The 18,619-nt window shown below is 31.7% G+C and overlaps 2 protein-coding genes across 4 annotated transcripts; one reads left to right on the top strand and one right to left on the bottom strand.

The window, feature by feature from the left end:
* The first annotated feature begins 511 nt into the window (after positions 1 to 511).
* On the top strand, positions 512 to 4,620 carry LOC130935420 (cytochrome P450 71A9-like). Its single transcript, XM_057865160.1, has 3 exons — positions 512 to 1,140; positions 1,740 to 2,070; positions 3,851 to 4,620. Exons 1-3 carry the CDS (start codon positions 584 to 586, stop codon positions 4,466 to 4,468), a joined length of 1,506 nt encoding a protein of 501 aa, XP_057721143.1. The 5' UTR covers positions 512 to 583; the 3' UTR covers positions 4,469 to 4,620.
* A 9,200-nt stretch (positions 4,621 to 13,820) lies between these two features.
* LOC130933361 (DNA cross-link repair protein SNM1) lies at positions 13,821 to 17,949 on the bottom strand. 3 transcript variants are annotated; one of them, XR_009067685.1, is made up of 10 exons: positions 17,296 to 17,949; positions 16,738 to 16,918; positions 16,332 to 16,571; positions 16,098 to 16,242; positions 15,544 to 15,678; positions 15,391 to 15,457; positions 15,167 to 15,244; positions 15,015 to 15,067; positions 14,678 to 14,904; positions 13,821 to 13,990 (listed from the first exon to the last, which is right to left on the bottom strand). XR_009067685.1 is itself a non-coding variant. In XM_057862954.1 (9 exons), exons 1-9 carry the CDS (start codon positions 17,882 to 17,884, stop codon positions 14,806 to 14,808), a joined length of 1,587 nt encoding a protein of 528 aa, XP_057718937.1. In that variant the 5' UTR covers positions 17,885 to 17,949; the 3' UTR covers positions 14,276 to 14,805. The 3 variants fall into 3 exon arrangements, 1 of the variants encoding a protein (XP_057718937.1); XR_009067684.1 differs by lacking the exon at positions 13,821 to 13,990 and adding an exon at positions 14,276 to 14,597; XM_057862954.1 differs by lacking the exon at positions 13,821 to 13,990 and having other exon boundaries at positions 14,276 to 14,904.
* Positions 17,950 to 18,619: the final 670 nt, after the last annotated feature.

Below are 18,619 nucleotides of genomic sequence, written 5' to 3' on the forward strand. Positions count from 1 at the left end.
TGTTCCATCCTCTCTAATGAAGCAAAATAAATATTGTGCCTAACAGGCATCGATCTAACTAGAAATAATATATTTGCTATTTACGATATTATTATATATTCTTTTAAAAAGTCTAAGAACTTTTCGAAAAATGTTTAGTGATCAACAATTTTTTATTTTTTTTTATTTTTGAACTAATATTAATTAATATATTTTTGCACTAAAAATATTTATCATAATATATAACCCAAGTAATTAGCATTTTATTCATCCTAAACAAGATTAATATCTCGGTTTGACAGGTGTACTTTCCTTATTCGTCTGTCATTACATAGCCACCAGATATTCATCAATATTGAATACCATGTTCACACTATAACCGACCTTTTAGAAACTTTAGCAAGTGATTTTTATCAAACGTGGATATATATGTGAGACTGAAATCTTTTGACCCGTCTCATTAATGACTTTAGCTCCGCCCATCTTCCAAAAATATCTCATGTAATATGTTGTACTATTTAATTTGACTTGCCAATTTAAGTAGCACACTACTTTCATTAATTTTGGTTCTGTCCAAAACATCAACACGCACCAACAACGAACAATGATTCTCTCTTACGCCCTCCTTGTTTTCCTTACACTACTCTTTTTCATCTTAACATTTAGAAAATCAGATCTACAAAAAAACCTTCCTCCTGGCCCACGGAAACTACCATTCATCGGCAACCTTCACCAAATTGGCGAGCTCCCCTATCTATCGCTTCAAGAATTGTCAAGTCATCATGGGCCACTCATGTTCTTGAAGTTGGGTTCTGTTCCTACTTTGGTGGTCTCTTCGGCCGAGATAGCCAAAGAGATCTTCAAGAACCATGACTTGGCCTTCTCCGGCCGCCCCAAACTTTATGCCGGGAACCGTTTGGGATACAACGGATCAGCTATGACTTTCACTCCTTATGGTGACTACTGGAAGGAAATAAGGAAAATTGTGATGTTGGAGTTGCTGAGTGCAAAGAGGGTTCAATCTTTTCAAGCTGTGAGGTTTGAAGAGGTTCAAGTTCTCCTCCATTCCATAGCACTTTCCGGCGGTAGTCCTGTTAATCTAAGCCACTTGACGCTTTCTCTTACCAATAATATCGTTTGTCGGATTGCATTCGGCACAAGGTATTGTTCAAATTGTTTTGTTTGGACACATTAATTTTTCTTTTCTTTAATCCTTTGCCAAAATATCTTGATAACAAAAAAAAAATAAGCTAGAAGCCTAAAACCAATCATAACTTATTTTATTTAATATTCATTAATTGCTATGACAATTAATAAATGGTAAATAAAACAAATTCTAGCTAATTTTTTTTGTTTCCTAATATTGACGGCAAAATAATATACAAATATAGACGAAGGATTTGAATTATTATTGTAAAAAAGTGAATAATTATGAGTTCAAAGAAATTGGCTCGTTATTTTTTTATTTGCAAAAATCAAACTCTTATTATTGATTTAGTATTTGACTTATTTTTGTAATATCTCATTTAATCTGTTAATTTTAATTATCAATAATATTATAAGATAAATAAAATTTATTTTTTTGTTAATATTTTAATCAATAAAATTATTTTATACTAAATTTTAAATTCTAACTGTTAATAGTAAAAAAATATAATATTGCTAGAAGGCAATGAATCCTAATATTTCTCTTTTAGTTATTATTTATTCGACTTGCATATGCATTCCACTTATTAATAGTTTAATACTTCTGTAAACAGATTTGGGGATGCAAGTAGTAAGTTCTATGAGATGCTTAGGGAAACACAGGAGTTATTGGGAGGACTCTGCTTGGCTGATTTCTTTCCTTGGTTGGGATGGCTCAACAAATTCAACGGTTATGAGAGTAGGCTAGAGAAGAACTTCAAAGAGTTGGATAACTTCTATGACAAAGTGATAAAGGAGCATGCAGTTAATAATGATGCTTCTGAGAGGCTTGGTGTTATGGAGCAACATCATGATGAAGATCTTGTTCATGTTCTTCTTCGACTTCAAAAGGATTCAAATCAAGAGATAGCCCTCAGCGATGACCAAATCAAGGGCGTTCTAACAGTATGTATATATACGCAATAAAATTTTATCCATTTTATAAATTAAAGTAAGAGCAATGCTAGGGAACCAAAAGAGTATTAGCCAAAAACCAGCCAAATACTTTTGAATGAATTCAAAATTTCTACGAGTTAATATATATAGATGTTTCTTCTGTTAAGTATCAGAATGTTTCTTTTTCATACTAAATGGATGTTCTTTTATATATTTTTCGAATTTTTTTTATTGCAAATGTGAATGTCTCTATTTCTTTAAAAATTTCATATATTTTTTTAAAATTTTATAGATATTTAATTATTTTTGCTAAAATATAATTGAATATTTCTTTTATTAAGTATTAGAATGTTTTTTTGCCCCTTTCCATATTGCCCCTCCCAAACGCCTTCCAAATCCAATGGCAGTTGAGCCACATGTCCCTCTTCTTCCACTTCGGTCTCAACACCTTCACCGGACAAGAGTGGGATTCCGGCCATATACACCCTTCCCTCTTCAACCCCACCAACCTCAACGCGGACATCCTCGCTGATAGTGTGACTTCACAACCGCAAACCAATTTCTTCGGCCTCACAGTGAATTGGCTTGAGGAGAGGGCTCAATCATGCCCATCATATACATGGCGGGCTTTGCAAACCCATCATCTTCATCATGATACGCATAAGCAAACCCACCGTACCTCGTCAAATCCATACCCGCCGTCTTATCTTCCCTCAATATCCTCAACAGGCTCATCTTTTGAAGCCCGTAAAACAGCGGCAGCATCGTTGCTGTCCGCTAACTACTAGAATTTTGATCACCTGCGCAGCCAGCAGTATTGATGAGAGAGAGGTGTGTGTGATTGTTGGAGGTGGATAGGTTAATGTGAGAAAGAAGAGGAAGGCTTTTATAGGTTTTAATTAGGTTTACTTAATTAATTTTAAATTTTGAATTTAAAATTAATTATTTTTAAATTTTGAATTTAAAATTAATTATTAATATAAATTAATGTGATTTTGTTTAGTTTTTGGCTGGTAACTTTTTGGTTACATATACTTTTTCTTAAAGTAATTGTTTTGACTATATATGTATGTATCTTGTCCTTTTGTGTGTGCTCGCCTCTTTTTTCTATAAGAAAAAATTGTGTTTATAAGAAAATTACTATTTTGTACATTAAAATTAGTGACAAATTAATTAATATATATTTATCTATAAATATATGTACTGTTTAATTTATTTTTAATGTATATTTTATATTTTAATATATATTTTATATTTATATCTGATATTGGTGATTGATTTATTGTATATCTAACATAATTATTTCATATATTTCTTATTATAAATAAAACTTAATGAAATATCTCTTATTTACATTTTAAATATATACAATATATTATGTCAAACTATTTCAATTAAGATAAAATTAAATAAATTTTGTAAACAAAAATCTATAAAACATAACTTACTTCTAATTTATTTTAAAGATATATTAATATGTCAATTTAAACACTAACTCTAATAATTATTAGATTAAATTATGTATATTAGTATATGTACCCCATTCAATACATAAATATTATTTATTTATTAAAAATAAAAATTAACTATCATATATTTACGTGTATATATATATATATATATATATATATATATATATATATATATATATATATTAATTTATATTTGATATTTATATAATTGTTTGAATATATATTAACTTCTTCACCGTCACATTTGGAAAATGTGGTGCACAAGATTTTGGCATACATAAGGCCACTACTCATATGTACACATGATGTAAATGCAGGACATTTTCATAGCTGGAACCGACACTGCAGCAGCCACAATGATATGGACAATGTCGGAGCTAATAAGGAACCCAGAGAAAATGGAAAGAGCACAACAAGAGGTAAGAGAAGTAGTCTTGTCGAAGAAAAAAGTTATGGTGGAAGAGAGTGACCTTCCAATGCTTCCATACCTCAAATCAGTAGTTAAGGAGGCACTAAGAATCCATCCTCCAGCACCACTCCTCGTCCCAAGAGAGACAATCCACCCCTGCACCATTAAAGGGTATGAAATCCCCGCCGGAACGAGGGTTTTCATCAACGCGAAAACCATAGCAATGGACCCAACTTGTTGGGAGAATCCAACAGAGTTCTCTCCAGAGAGGTTCCTTCACAGTCCAATTGATTTCGGAGGGCATCACGTTGAGATGTTGCCCTTTGGAGCTGGACGGAGGGGCTGCCCTGGAGTGAACTTCGCCATGCCATTGGTTGAGCTTTCTCTGGCGAATCTTTTGTTCCGTTTTGATTGGAAACTGCCAGATGGAGTCGGAAGGGAAGAGCTTGACATGCAAGAAGCAATTGGGATTACAATGCACAAGAAATCTCCTCTTTGCCTCATACCTTCCCCCTCTTTTGCTTAGTATCTATTTTTCTTGTTCAGTTACCAAATTCAGTCATTAAATATAAAATACATATTAATAATAAATTAAATAATATATATTTATACATAAATATATAAAAATTAATTTTAGTAATTGATTTTAGTATACAAATAATATTTTTATTTTTTTTATCTATTATCACATCAATTCTAATAAAATTTATCATACGAATAATATTAAAAAATTAATTTTTTTATTTAACATTAATCAATTTTTTAAATTATTTTACTTATTTTAAATTTTAAATTTTAAATCATACAAATTTTAACTCTATCCTTCAAAATATAAATTCTAAATCTTAAAATTAATAAATATTAGCTAAATTAAAGCTGGTTTTTCATATGTACTTTCTCAATGAAATCGGGTACTCTTATATAGATCCATACTCATGCACATGACTTGTATCTTTCTTTTTCCTGTAAGTATTCAATCTGTCTTCTACAAAAAAAAAAAAAAAAAATTGAGAGATTTGACCATGAAATTTGTCTTTGAACTTATTTAATATACCAGAAATTAAAGAAAGTTCTGAATGGAGCTTATAGATCAATAGTATAATGAACTCACTACATTAGCTTAAAAAACATTTTTTTTTATGAAATAAAAATTGCTTACAGAATATAGAATTACAATTTCTTTTTAAGAAAATATTTTTAAACGACAAAATAAAGTATTTTATCCTATTATTTATAAAAACAATATGTTGATAATATCAACAATATCTATTTTTACAAAGCTTAATTAATTCCTTAACACATTTTATTTCTTTTATGCACATGAAACATACTATCCATAACAGAAATACAGATAATCTAAAGAGATTAATATAGTAGGGGAAAAAATTAATTATCATTCAATTTGTAACTTTTTATTATATGTAACTCGCATTACTTTGATTTAAAGATTATTTAAACTTTTATCTTTCCACTTTATCAATTCTTTTTTTTAAAAATTGATCCGTCCATGATATAATATTCAGCGATTCAGAAAAAAAGATACTATATATAACCAACAAAATTTATTATTTTATTAATATTTAACTAATTTTAAATACTAAAAATTAAATTTTAATTTTTTTTATTTTAAAATATAATTTCTAATAGTATAAAATAAAATATTAACTAAAATATTAGCTAATATTAACAAAAAAATATTGGTTTTATTCTTTTTTTAGAAAATAAGTGTTTTAATCGCAATTATTAAGAGTAGGCAATCGTCTGGCAGCGATTTAATCTTATCTTCCAAATTAAAAGAAAGGCGTGTGGTGTGAATTATCCATGCCCCCACCAAAAATCACAATACGTATATTCTCATATTATTAGAACATGAAGTCACCAAAAAATATTATTAGCACATGCACATACATGGGGACACATGGAGCAACATGCAAATGTTAACGAGAAGTTAGTTGGAGTTAGTTTTAGCTTAGTTGGTATCACACATATTGTACATGTTGTACATGTATTTAGTTAGAGTTAGATATAGAAACTTCACTCTTAGATCATAATGTATATATATTGTTTATAGCAAATGAAATTAATTCGTTTTACCATTTAACCTTTTTTTCTTTTTTATATTTCTCTCACACAAGTGAACTTCACCTCACTTTTTAAACTCTGTGAGTAAGAACAAAATTTTTACATAATGCGGCGAGCGTGAATATTTAGAAAAAAGTGTGAAAACCTTTATCTTAAAAAGATCGGTGAGAATTGGATCAAACACACATCATTCATTAATGCCGGCGAATGTGCATGATGAAATGGTGGAACCAAAAGTACAAGGCTTCACAACATCTAAATTTTCAAAATTTCTCTCGAATAATGATGCATTTTTCGAGTTTGCAAGCTCCATCCTCAAGATCGGACTCGAATCTGAATTCGCTTTAAGATCATTCAAACTGTTTCTACGTACATCCAAGCGAGACACCTGCGCTCTCGCTCATAGCTGCTCCTCTAACGATGCAAAATTACTACTCATGGTCAAGATCGGCGAAGATTTCACTCAAAACAAAGAATAAGCTACGATTCATTGATGGATCATTGCCAAAGTCAGAAGAGAATGATCACACGTTTGAAGCTTGGGATCGGTGCAATTCCTTAATCCTCTCATGGCTACATGGATCGTTAAGTCATGAGATTCTTCACAGTGTCCTCTAGTGTAATAATGCATGTGAATTCTGGAGAGACCTTAAGCACCACTTCTACGAGGTAGACCTCTTTAAAATTGTTGATATTCAAGAAGATTTGTTCACTGCAAAACAAGGTGAATTATCTATTACCTCTTATTTCACTGGGTTGAAAAGTATTTGAAAAACACTGGAGGAAATTAAACCTATTCCAAATTGTAAGTGTTTGAAAGAGTGCATATGTGGACTAGGAGTAATTAGAGAATATAGATCTCAAACAAATGTAATATGTTTTCTTAGAGGGTTCAATGAGCAATATGCTAGTGTAAAGTCACATGTAATGCTGATGAAACCTCTTTCCGACATTGCCATAACATTCTCTATGCTTCTACAACAAGAAAGGCAAATGTCACATACGGCAACCTAGAACTAAGAGCAATGGTGAATAACATTGGCACCGATGCTAATGCGTTTGACACTTATCAAAGGAACAATGGTAATTATAATGGAGCCAATGCATAATCGAATAATAGAGGAAAGGGGAGAGGGCATGGAGGTAGAGGAAGAGGTCGAAGCACTCTAAAATTCTGTTCACATTGTGGCAAATCAAGTCACCTAGTGGACACATACTATCACAAGCATGGCTTTTTGCCACATATGCAGCACAATCAAAGCAAGAGCAAGTCCGATGACTTTCCTACCAACATGATTGTTGTGAACACTAAAGACAGTAATAATCCCAACCATAAGGAAGAGAATGTTAATTTTTATGGATTGTTTTTTGAGAAGCAACAAGAAGCCATTATAGCCTTAATTCAAAAGCATCAAGACCCTCCTCATAATGGAAACTTGGCAATTGTGCGTGATCCTTCTGCGGGTACATTTCATCTCCTTTTAATTTTTAATCATGAGTTGAGTTCACATGATTGGATTTTAGACACAGGAGCCACTGCTTATGTGACTTTTTCTATTACACACTTTCATTCAATTAAAAAAGTTAAATTAGTAACAATTAAAATACCAAATGATTCACAAACTATGACAACCTTTGTGACACAGTCTTCTTTTTTATACATTTCTATTTGAGTGATGTGTTATACGTGCCTTCTTTTCAATTTAATTTAATTTAATTTCAAATTCTAAAGCTACTAATGCATTATCCTGTTGGTTTTCATTCAACGCACATAATTCCGAGATTCAGGATCCACTTATCTCGAAGATGATTGGAATTGCTGATCAGCACAATGGCCTATATACATTAAAAACAAAACCAATTCTAGCTGCTAAGATAACTTCACTAGACCTGCCACCCGATGCTGCACATGCTTTCAAGTAAGTAAATTTAGTTGACCAAGCTTTAGATTGTTCACTTCATAATAGTACAATAGTCAAAAATACAATAGACAATATGGCATTGTAGATTAGGTTATCTCTCTTTGCCAAGAATGAATAAAATGCATCAGTTTTTCCTTTTTAAAGGTACAAATTCAAATTTTTCTTATGAATCTTGTCATTTTGCCAAACAAAAATGACTATCTTTTACTATTAGTAACACTGTATCAACTGACCTTTTGATCTCATACATGTGAGTATTTGGGACCAATAGCAAGCACCTCTATAAGAGGGCATAAATATTTTCTCACCACCATTGTAGAAGATAAAAGTAAATTCACATGGCATTTTTTTATGAAAAATAAGTCTAAAACAAGAATTTTTTTAGAATAATTTATTTTGATGATTAAAATCTAAATGTACAAGTTGATCAAGTGTGTAAGATCAAATAATGGCCCTGAATTTATGATGTCTTCTTTCTATCAATCCAAAGGGATTTTGTAGTAAACTAGTTGTGTTGAAACTCCACAGCAGAACGGAATTGTAGAAAGAAAACACCAAAAATTCTTGAACATGGCTAGAGCTTTCATGTTCTCCTCAAATATCCCCAACTATTTTTGATACTATGCAATAGCATATGCTGTCCATATTATTAACCGAGTCCCTAGCTCTACTTTGAAAGAGAGTAGCCCCGTTGAGGCTTTATATAAGAAATTACCCACACTTGATCATCTTAGAGTCTTTGGTCGTTTAGCTTTTGCTTCCACTTTGACCTCTCATAGACGAAAACTCGATAAGCACGCAAGTAAATGTATTTTTCTTGGTTTCAAAAGTGGAACAAAAGACTACCTTCTAATGGATGTTAACACTCGAAAGATCTTCTTATCAAGACATGTCCAATTTTATGAAAAATATTTTTTATTTATCGGTGGACACTCCACATCTGCCCATGCTTTTCCAAATTCCTCACTTTTATACATATTCGAATGTTTTGAAGATTGCAATAACAATCATTCACAACCCATAATGCCTGCACCATTATTCACAGAGCCTCATGACACACATGCATCTAGTCTAGATCATATTCGGCCTGTTTCACAAGTCCCTACACCTTTAGAAGTTGAACCTCATACATCCTATGCATTTTATTCACCATAATATTTAGCTTTACAATCACTTGATGCTTCCAACTCAAACGTCACTGCCACAAGACATGCCTTAAAAAATCATGTAAGGCCCAAAATTTTCCCAAATACTTCAAGATTTTCAATGTTTGCAAGCCATTGCTCAAGAACAGTAATTTCAATCATCAACATTTTATCTTGTCTCCAATTATGTTTCTTATGACAAGTTATCACCAACAAATAAGGCATTAGTTTTGGCTATCTCCACCAATATATAACCTAGAAATTATGAGAAGACAATCAAGCATGACTCTTGGAGGTAGGCTATAATGGCTTAATTAAAAACACTTGAAGAAACTAAAATATGAAAATTAACATCACTTTCTCATGAGAAGAAGGCTATTGGATGCAAGTGGGTCTTTAAGACCAACTTCATACCTAATGGCGACGTAAAAAGGCACAAGGCTCAATTAGTGGCAAAGGGGTTTACTCAAACTGCCGGATTCGATTATTTTGACACTTTAGTCCTATGATTAAATTCACTATATTGCGGATTCTACTCACTCTTGCTGCAAATCATGGCTGGTTTGTTCACCAACTTGATGTAAACACAGCCTTTCTTCATGGAGACTTGCCTAAAGAAGTTTATATTAAACCTCCTTTGGATTTATCCACTCCTCCCGATATGGGTTTATCCCCTCCTCCCGATATCGTGTGTAGGTTGCAGCGTTCTCTCTATGAGCTGAAGCATGCAAGTTGATAATGGTACCAGAAGTTTTGCCAAGTCCTTCTTACCATTGGTTTTATTCGATCTAAGGCTGACACATGCCTATTTACCAAACTCACTAATTCTAATTTCACTTGCATCTTGGTCTATGTTGATGACTTGGTGGTGGCTGGCAATTGCTTGAAGACAATTGAAGAAGTCAAGCAGCTCATTGATGCCAAGTTCAACATTAAGGATTTGGGGGTGCTCAAGTTTTTTCTTGGTCTTGAGATATCAAGAAGCAAGCAAGGCATTTCTATCTACTAGCGCAATTACACATTTGATCTCCTCAAGGAATTCGGATTGCTTGATGCAAAGCCAGCAGCAACTCCAATCGATTACACCACCAAGTTATCTAAGTCTTCAGGTAATCCATTACCTGATGTTACAAGTTATCGTAGGCTCATTGGACGTCTCATTTACTTGACCAATACTCGGTCCCAACATTTGCTTTGCGGTAAGCAAGTTGAGCCAATATTTGGACTGCGCGACTACTAAACATTTTGAAGTTGCGTTACATGTTCTCATATATCTGAAAGGTACCCCTGCCAAACGAGTTCTCTCCTCTACTTCCAACAACCTCAGCCTCAAAGCTTTCTCCAATTCAGACTGCGGAATTTGTCCGGATTCTAGAAGATCAATAACTGGTTTTTGCTATTTCTTAGGCGATTCTTTAATCTGCTGGAGAAGTAAAAAGCAACTCACAGTGACTTGATCTTCAAATAAAGCCGAATATCGATCAATGGCCATTGCAACATGTGAAGATGTCTAAATTTTGAACATTCTCTGTAATTTCAGTCAGCTTCTAACGCATCCCATTACTGCGATAACAGATCAGCTCTCTATATTGCTTCAAAGTCAGTCTTTCACGGGTGCACTAAGCACATCGAGATCGACTATCACATTGTTCAATACAAGGTTCAAGAGGGTGTAATTAAGTTTCTCCCGATTTCGTCCGCAAACCAAATAGCAAATGTGCTAATAAAAGCATTAGCTCTAGCCTTTTCTTCAGAAGCTCAATCCAAGATAGAACTTATAGATTTTCACACTGCTAACTTGAAGGAGGATGTAATTAGAAGTAATTAAAGTGAAGGATAGTTAGAAAACAAATTAAGTTAATGAGAAGTTAGTTGGAATTAATTTTAACTTAGTTGACATTACACATGTTGTACATGCTACACATGCATTCAGTTAGAGTCAGTTAAATAGAAGCTTTACTCTTAAATCATAATGTATATATACTGTGTATAACAAATGAAATCAGTGTTTTACCATTCAATATTTTCTCATTTTTTGAATCTCTCTCTCACACAAGTAAACTTCACCTCACTTCTCAAACTCTAAGAGCTAGAACAGAATTTTTACACTAGTCCTCATTATCCGACAGATTTTGTGGTGCCCCTCTAAAATAAGAACATAGTGTCACTTTGATATATTGCATAGTAAAGGATTCATTATATACATAGAAATTAATTAAAGTGGAACTTTATAATTTAACATGTCATGGTTAGGTCACACATGCCATTTCCCCCTTACATTTCATCAGAAAATGCATTGGTAATAAGAAACATGTTTATTAAATTCAGAATATATAAATTGATTCGATTTATTACTTATACAACTTACGGATATTTTTTATTTTTAAATTTATACTAATTTTAAAACATAAATATCAATAAAAAAATATTTTTAATTTAAATTTAAATAAAATATCAAAAAATCAAAACAAATAAAAATAAAAATTCAACTTTTGTATTTTAATTCAAATTTCAAAAAATCTACATTCATAAATTTATAAATTTAAAAAGAAACACTAAACAATTTCTAAAAATTCATTAAAATCATCCTTTGATTCATTAGCATCTAAAAAATCATTACGAAAATTTTTTATATTGAAAAAATTAATATAAAGTATAGCCCTCTCAAATGACACAGGAATTAAAACTTGAATTTTTTCTCAATAAAAAATAACAGATAGTTATAAAATATAAAATAACCAACTATATTTATACAATATGTAATTTAAAAAATAATTAAAATATTATATCAATTAAATTATCCTTTAATTTGTGAAATTAAGCATAGAACTTATTACTTTGATGACATTACTTTTAACTCAAACTTGGATTTTTCAGAGCATAACGTCATTAAAGAATAAATTTTATACTTAATTTCACAAATTAAATGATAATTTAATTGATATAGTATTTTAATTATTTTTTAAATTATATATTGTATAAATATAGTTGGCCATTTTATGTTTTATAACTATCTGTTACTTCTAATTCTGAAAAAATTCAAGTTTTAACTCCTATACTACTTTGGAGAGTGATGAGCGAAGACTATAGCTCACGGATACTGGCAAATATACCAGATTGTTCAAGTAATACTATGGTGAGTGGATATTGTTCCCACAAAAATTAACGAATTGAGCAAGCAAATATCAAGTCAAATTTCTAATTAGATTGAATAAACCTGTATTGATTGGGTTGAACTGTGTCTTGCTAGAACTTTAGAATATTGAATGCTAAAGAGAAGAAAACAGTGAACGTATGCTTGATTGAGAGAAAATAGTGAGTGAGAGTGTTGAGAATTTCGAAAATGTTTAGTTCCAAGAAGATTAAATTTGAACAAAAACATGTATTATTCCTTTTAGTTAGGTGTGGCAAAACTTTCTAAGGCACAAGAATCACCGTTGGGACTACTTAAAATATAGATCTAAAGACAGAAAAATTTTTTACGGAGACAAGATTGAAGATAAATTTTTTCAGAGACAACTGTAGATTTAAATGGCAATCCCATCCTATTAAATTTTACTTAATTTATAATTTTGTACAAGATGTATTTATAAGTTGTTTCAATATTTAATGATTTTTTATTTTTAATTTTTAAAAAAAAATCATTAGAATTTCTATAGAAATTATCAAAAGGAGATAGAAAATAGGATCTTGCAAGAACTACGAGAAACACAAAGAGAATAAAAATGAAAGTAATATTCTCCCAGGTAGGAATTAAGGACAAGAACAGAAAAAAGGTCAAGATTCAGGGACGAAGAGTTCGAAAGCATTTTCATCCCGGTCTCCCTCCGCTCGATTGACATTTAATCCTACTTTTGGTACAAAATTTATTATTATTTTAATTTTTCTTTTGTTACGGAGTATATTGTCATTTTACTTTAATTAAAAATTTTACACATTTGAAGAAAATGTTAATACTATTTTTTCCTACTTGAATTTATTACCTCATATTATATTATGGGTTGAAATAATAAATAACACTAATATTTTATTTGAAAAAAAAAAATCTACTCAATTCTATACATTGATAATTTGTTAATTTACTTAATAATTAAATTTTTTGAATCATAAAATTCTTTTGACAAAATTAAAAGCTTAAAGTAAAATATAAAAGATTTTACTTTAATAAATGTGGTCGATAAATACCAAAATTAAATTTTATTTAAAGTAATTAAATACATTTATAATTTTTATTATGAAAAAAATCTAAAAAATATATTTTTTAAAGATAAACAAATAATTTGCTCAAAATAATGAACTATATTGACTAATTTATTATACTGTGAATATGAAAACCAAATCAAAATTAAGTATTTCTGTATAACTCAAAATTAAACTTTTAATAATTTTGGGAATTAAAATAAGTCAACTCGTAAATAAAGATGACCAAAAAGCTTTCAAAAATAAATATTGCAAAATCACAAAATATAACCTACTTTAATAATTATATATATAATTTATAGTAATACTTAATAATATTTATAATTTAAATTAAATTTAATCTTTTCGTGCAAGACACGAAAAAATAAACTAGTAAAAACTAATTGTAAGAGAGTTTAGTGTTCAGTTTGTGAATCTAGAAAGGGAAGAGCATGCATTTTACCAAGACAGCAAGGTTCACAAAGGAAAGAATCCGAATTTTCTTTATGAGAACAAGGTATTTTACATTTTAAGAACATTTCTAACTATAGAAATAGAGGAATGTCCTAAGCGTCTATGCCAAAGTTCAAAATTAACATTATAAGTAGCAAGAAAAACATTTAAAAAAATTGAATTACAGGATTATTTTGCAATAGCAAGATTATCAAAAGAGTAGAGACTATGCTTAAGTCGGCCTTTAAAAAATACTTCTTCTGTCGCCTGAGATTTAACAAGACAATGAAAAGTATGAAATTCAAAGAAAACATTACTGACAAGGCATAACTTAGAGACACTAACTAAATTTGTAGCAATATCAGGTACATGTAAAAAATTGTCTAAAATAAAACTGGTATTGTTAGAAGTATTTTGCAAAATGGATAACCTTATTTGAAGATAGAAAAATCTGAATCATTGGCAATGTAAAGTTGGTCAGATGCTGTGTAATCAAAGTAAAAAATAATGCTATTAGAAATAGAAATTAGATGATGTGTGGCACTTGATTCAGGATATTAAGAGGAATAGGTTGATTGCAAGATGCAATCATGAAAGATGTTGTCCATTGATAGATAAGGATGATAAGAAATAGCTATTGTGGCTGTAACAAAGCCATATGGAACCTAAGTACCTAACTAATATTACTTGTACAAAATAAAATTAAAATTAAAAAATTGCAATAAATAGTAGGAATCTTGGCGGGAATCTGCATTCAAGTTGTGACCTCCAACTAGGTAGCAACTATGATTCTTCAATAAAATGGGCAAGTGCTTCGCACAAGACAAATATCAGAAGGCATGACATTTCATCCTATATTTTCATCATATAAGTCCTGCAGGACCATATTCTTTCAAGCAGACAAACAAAAGGTGTTGCAGCAATTAGATCAAACATGTTATCGTGATGGCTAACCTTCCAAAAGAATCCATGTATCGCCTTCTGCAGATTGCAATAGATGTCGAATTCCCCCTGCGAATTCCATCTTCATTAAATGGGTATCTCTTATTACAATCCCAAATTTCTTGAAGGGAGAGAAGACGTTAACCCTTCAACCAGTCTCGGAAGTAAGATTGCATCTTTTCTCGAGTAGCCGCATTTCCGACATTCACAGTTGGAACTATTTTATCAGGCCTCAAAAACTGTGGAACAGTAAGATAAATTCACTTACACAAATAAGACATAAAATACAGAATTTCATAGATACCATTAGATAATTTATCAAACATGTAGCAACGAAAGAAGTTTGGACCTGAACAAAACCTCGCAGTTCTGTGAAGCTGGAGTGCTCACTGTAGGGAACACCTAGAAAAAGGCATGTGGCAGTTCATTAGCATGGATTTCAAGTTATTGTATTCTATATGAAGGTTGGCTGTTCAATTGCAGCACAGCAGCTCATGTTACCATATATTGTGATATTTCCTTTGGAAATAGGTTTAATTAGTTCTAGATCATTGCGAATCTTTTCGCTGAAAGTCCAACCTAATAAAATTACCAAAAAAGGAAAGGGAAAAAGTCAATACCGTTATTAATTTATTATAATTAAAGTGAAATGAGTGTAATACATACTGAAAATGCAAAATATTGACCTCAATTACAAAACATTTGCAACAAAAGATGGGTAATACCTGTTGGACGAAATGCCAATACTGCTGTGTATTTTTCCTTGTAGGTCTTCATGTAATCCTTTAAAAACTAATGTAACAAGGTGGATGGTGAATCATAAGATGATAAATAAACTGAGACTTTAGATATTAAAACATGACAATACAAAATCAAACCTCCAATCTGAGAGATGACATGGGAAGAACATGGAGAAATGTGTTATTTCCATTAATACACAGACTATCAGAAAGCTCAGACCAACCAAAAGCCAGCAAAATTTTCCTTCTTGAAGCAGTTGCATAAATTTTTACCTGCATCAATACATTGGTTGAATGGATCATTCAGTCCATGAGTAAGGTACACTGGTTATTGAAAGCTTCAACTAAGTTAATTTAGAGTAGAAAATTCCAACAACTCCTGAGCAGGGACCTCACATTCCTAATGCAAATAAAATTGGTTGTCCATAAAGGGTGGCAACTTGAACAAACAATATATACAGCATCGGAAAAAGATCAAAGAGAGTGGAAGCTTCAAAACTTTCACTAGATATTAGATACTATACTACTATAGATTGTCACAAAGCCATTAGCTGATCAATTCACAAACGAATATATGTTGCAAATTTACTGTGACATCATGTCAACAAAAACAAAAAATTGATAAGAATAGGACACAAATGACCGTCACACAATAGTTGAGACATAAATCTACTGGGGAAAATTCCACATACCCCAAGAGCCTTAGAAATTGCAAGATATACACACTCTTTGCCAATACTATACGCTCCAACAACCACCAAAGTTTTGGGATGCACTTTAAGTTGGTTCTTTGTAACTTTGACAACATAATTGAGTACGTCTTCCTTGGAAGGGAAACTGCACAAGAAAATCATCACTAAGGATCATAACAGCAATGATCATATATAATAACAGCAAACAAAATTTTAACAAGATCAATGTCTTACTTGTACTTTGGGTTGCAATATGTAGTGTCTAAGTAAAGGACATTCACATGTTGATTTACAAGAGTTTGGTAAGCTTGCATTTGTTTACAAGCTCTAAAGTCTCCGGTATGCAAATAACATTGCCCATTTGAGAGGCCAAAGTGAATCAACGCTGCACCAGGGCAATGATTAGCTTCCAACAAAGTCACTTTGACACCACAAACCACATATTCAACATTAAATTCCAAAGGGTGGATGTACCTATGACAACAAATTTTTATGAAATTGAATCACTCAATAGAAAAGAAAATTTAAAACCTCTATCAGATGCTCCTTTAAATTTTTTTCCCCTGTTTATATAAGTGAGCAACCTATAAATATCAAATAGAGTTCACGCGAAAAATTATGAAGGTTTCCAAGTTCTTACAAGGGATTTACCGAGAGACACATTTGAACAAGCCTTCCTGTAAGAGGAGAGCAATAAATGGGGCCATGTGACCATTTCTTGCTAAGGCCGCCATAATGATCGGAATGGAAGTGACTAAGAAAGTATGCAGAGCACCCTTCAATACACCCATAACGGAATGCATCAACAGTGAAGCTTGTCCCTGCATTGATAAAAAAAATCTACATTTAGAACATCCATAGCCACTGCTACAATGTTAGTTTCTCATAGCAAAAACGAAAACAAATTCAATATTGTAACAGTTGCCAAACCAAATTAGTTTCATCACCAACATTGAAAGTAACCACATCACAGTTCTTAAGACATATTATCATCCTATTATAACCAAAGAACAGATTAGGCAAAGAACACACAATAACCTACCACACATGATGCTTTATGCATTCAATTAAAAAAAAAATGCTTCGGTAATCAAACAAATAAAGGCCAGTTGAAGAAGCTATAAGTTGTTGAATTCAATAACAAAAACCAAAAACGAACGGAAAAAAAATAAACAGGGTGAAGAACTTTGGCATGAACCTGGAATTTTCTTATAAAAAGGACAGGTACGCGTCACTCTAACTCCTTCATGGCTTTCCTTTCTCTTATGAGAAGATTTTGATTTCTCGAACTCTTTCCCCGTATCGCGCAAAATCGAACCCAAATTCTCAGGTTTCACGATCTTTCTCTCAGAAGAACCAACGCTTTCGCCTCCATCGGTAAAAGAATCACATTGGTTAGGTTTGCAAGATTCAATAGACGAAGCCGAATCAGATTCGGCGGCGCCGTTTCGTTTGAATCCCCAAACCTGAAACAAATTTGCCTGCTTCAACTTCTTCGCCGAATGAACCGAACCGAAACCGCCGCTGTGTCTGCGATCCTCCGGCGACAACAGCGAGGACCAATCGGCACCGCAGCTATAGAAATCAGCGGCGAAGCTGCTCTTTCCTGCTGATGTCGCCGATCGCTCGCCGGCGGTGTTTGGTGGAGAGTCTTTGTAAGGGATCTGTGACGGGAATCCCTCCTCGTCAAGTGAAACAACGCCGTAACCGTCGCCGTCTTGTGGTGATGGATCCTCTTCTAGCGCGGGCGGCAGTGAGCCGCCGGCTGTGGCGGCGGATAGCGGCATCGGCTATGTGAGGGCGCGCAAACAATATCTGATTTTAGTGTTTTAAACGAAACAGCGGGAAAATTAACCAGATTTTAGTATTTTACACTTAGCAACTGATCGAGTATATTATATATCGCATCAATTTAGTGCACGCGAAACGCGACATACGAAGTTTATTTAGTCCCTAAATTTTACAACAAAAATGTAAGAGAATTATTATAATTTATTATTTTTAGTCATATTAATTATTATTATTTAAAAATATAGACTAATATATATTATTGAATTATAGACTAAGAATTTATTTTGATAAATTTTTTAAAAAAAATTTGAGTTATTATTTTTTTAAAAAATTTTATAAAAAAATAAAAATAATTTTATGTTTTAATATTTTATGTAAAAAGATTTTTTTTATTTATTAATTATATTTCAGAGATTCAATAATTTGATTATGCTTCAAATGTAGTCGAATCAGTTCAAATAAATAATTAATAAAATTATTTAAATTATCAATATAAATTTCTAAATACCTAAAATTAGTATTTTAATAATAATATAATTCAAAATTTCATTAAATTCACATTCAACAAAGCTGCTAATAAGTAATTTTGGTTCTAAAATTATCATTATAGGTATTTGGTGAATTTATAGGCATTGCAACCAGAAAATTTTCAATTCGGATTAGGGGTGATCGCATCGTGGCTTTCGCTCAAGAATGAAAGCATGAATTGGAGCATTCATGCATTCTGTTGT

This window comes from Arachis stenosperma, chromosome 6 (genome assembly GCF_014773155.1).
Source record: "Arachis stenosperma cultivar V10309 chromosome 6, arast.V10309.gnm1.PFL2, whole genome shotgun sequence".
Taxonomy (NCBI): domain Eukaryota; kingdom Viridiplantae; phylum Streptophyta; class Magnoliopsida; order Fabales; family Fabaceae; genus Arachis; species Arachis stenosperma.

Bases quoted from the DNA above. Each gene is read 5' to 3' on its own strand.
- LOC130935420 (XM_057865160.1), top strand. From the start codon at position 584: ATGATTCTCTCTTACGCCCTCCTTGTTTTCCTTACACTACTCTTTTTC. The intron at 1,141-1,739 runs GTATTGTTCAAA...TTCTGTAAACAG, and splicing joins CGGATTGCATTCGGCACAAG to ATTTGGGGATGCAAGTAGTA. The intron at 2,071-3,850 runs GTATGTATATAT...ATGTAAATGCAG, and splicing joins AAATCAAGGGCGTTCTAACA to GACATTTTCATAGCTGGAAC.
- LOC130933361 (XM_057862954.1), bottom strand. From the start codon at position 17,884: ATGCCGCTATCCGCCGCCACAGCCGGCGGCTCACTGCCGCCCGCGCTA. The intron at 16,919-17,295 runs GTTCATGCCAAA...TTATCAATGCAG, and splicing joins TTTTTATAAGAAAATTCCAG to GGACAAGCTTCACTGTTGAT. The intron at 15,245-15,390 runs GTATTACCCATC...TAATTTTATTAG, and splicing joins ATTGGCATTTCGTCCAACAG to GTTGGACTTTCAGCGAAAAG.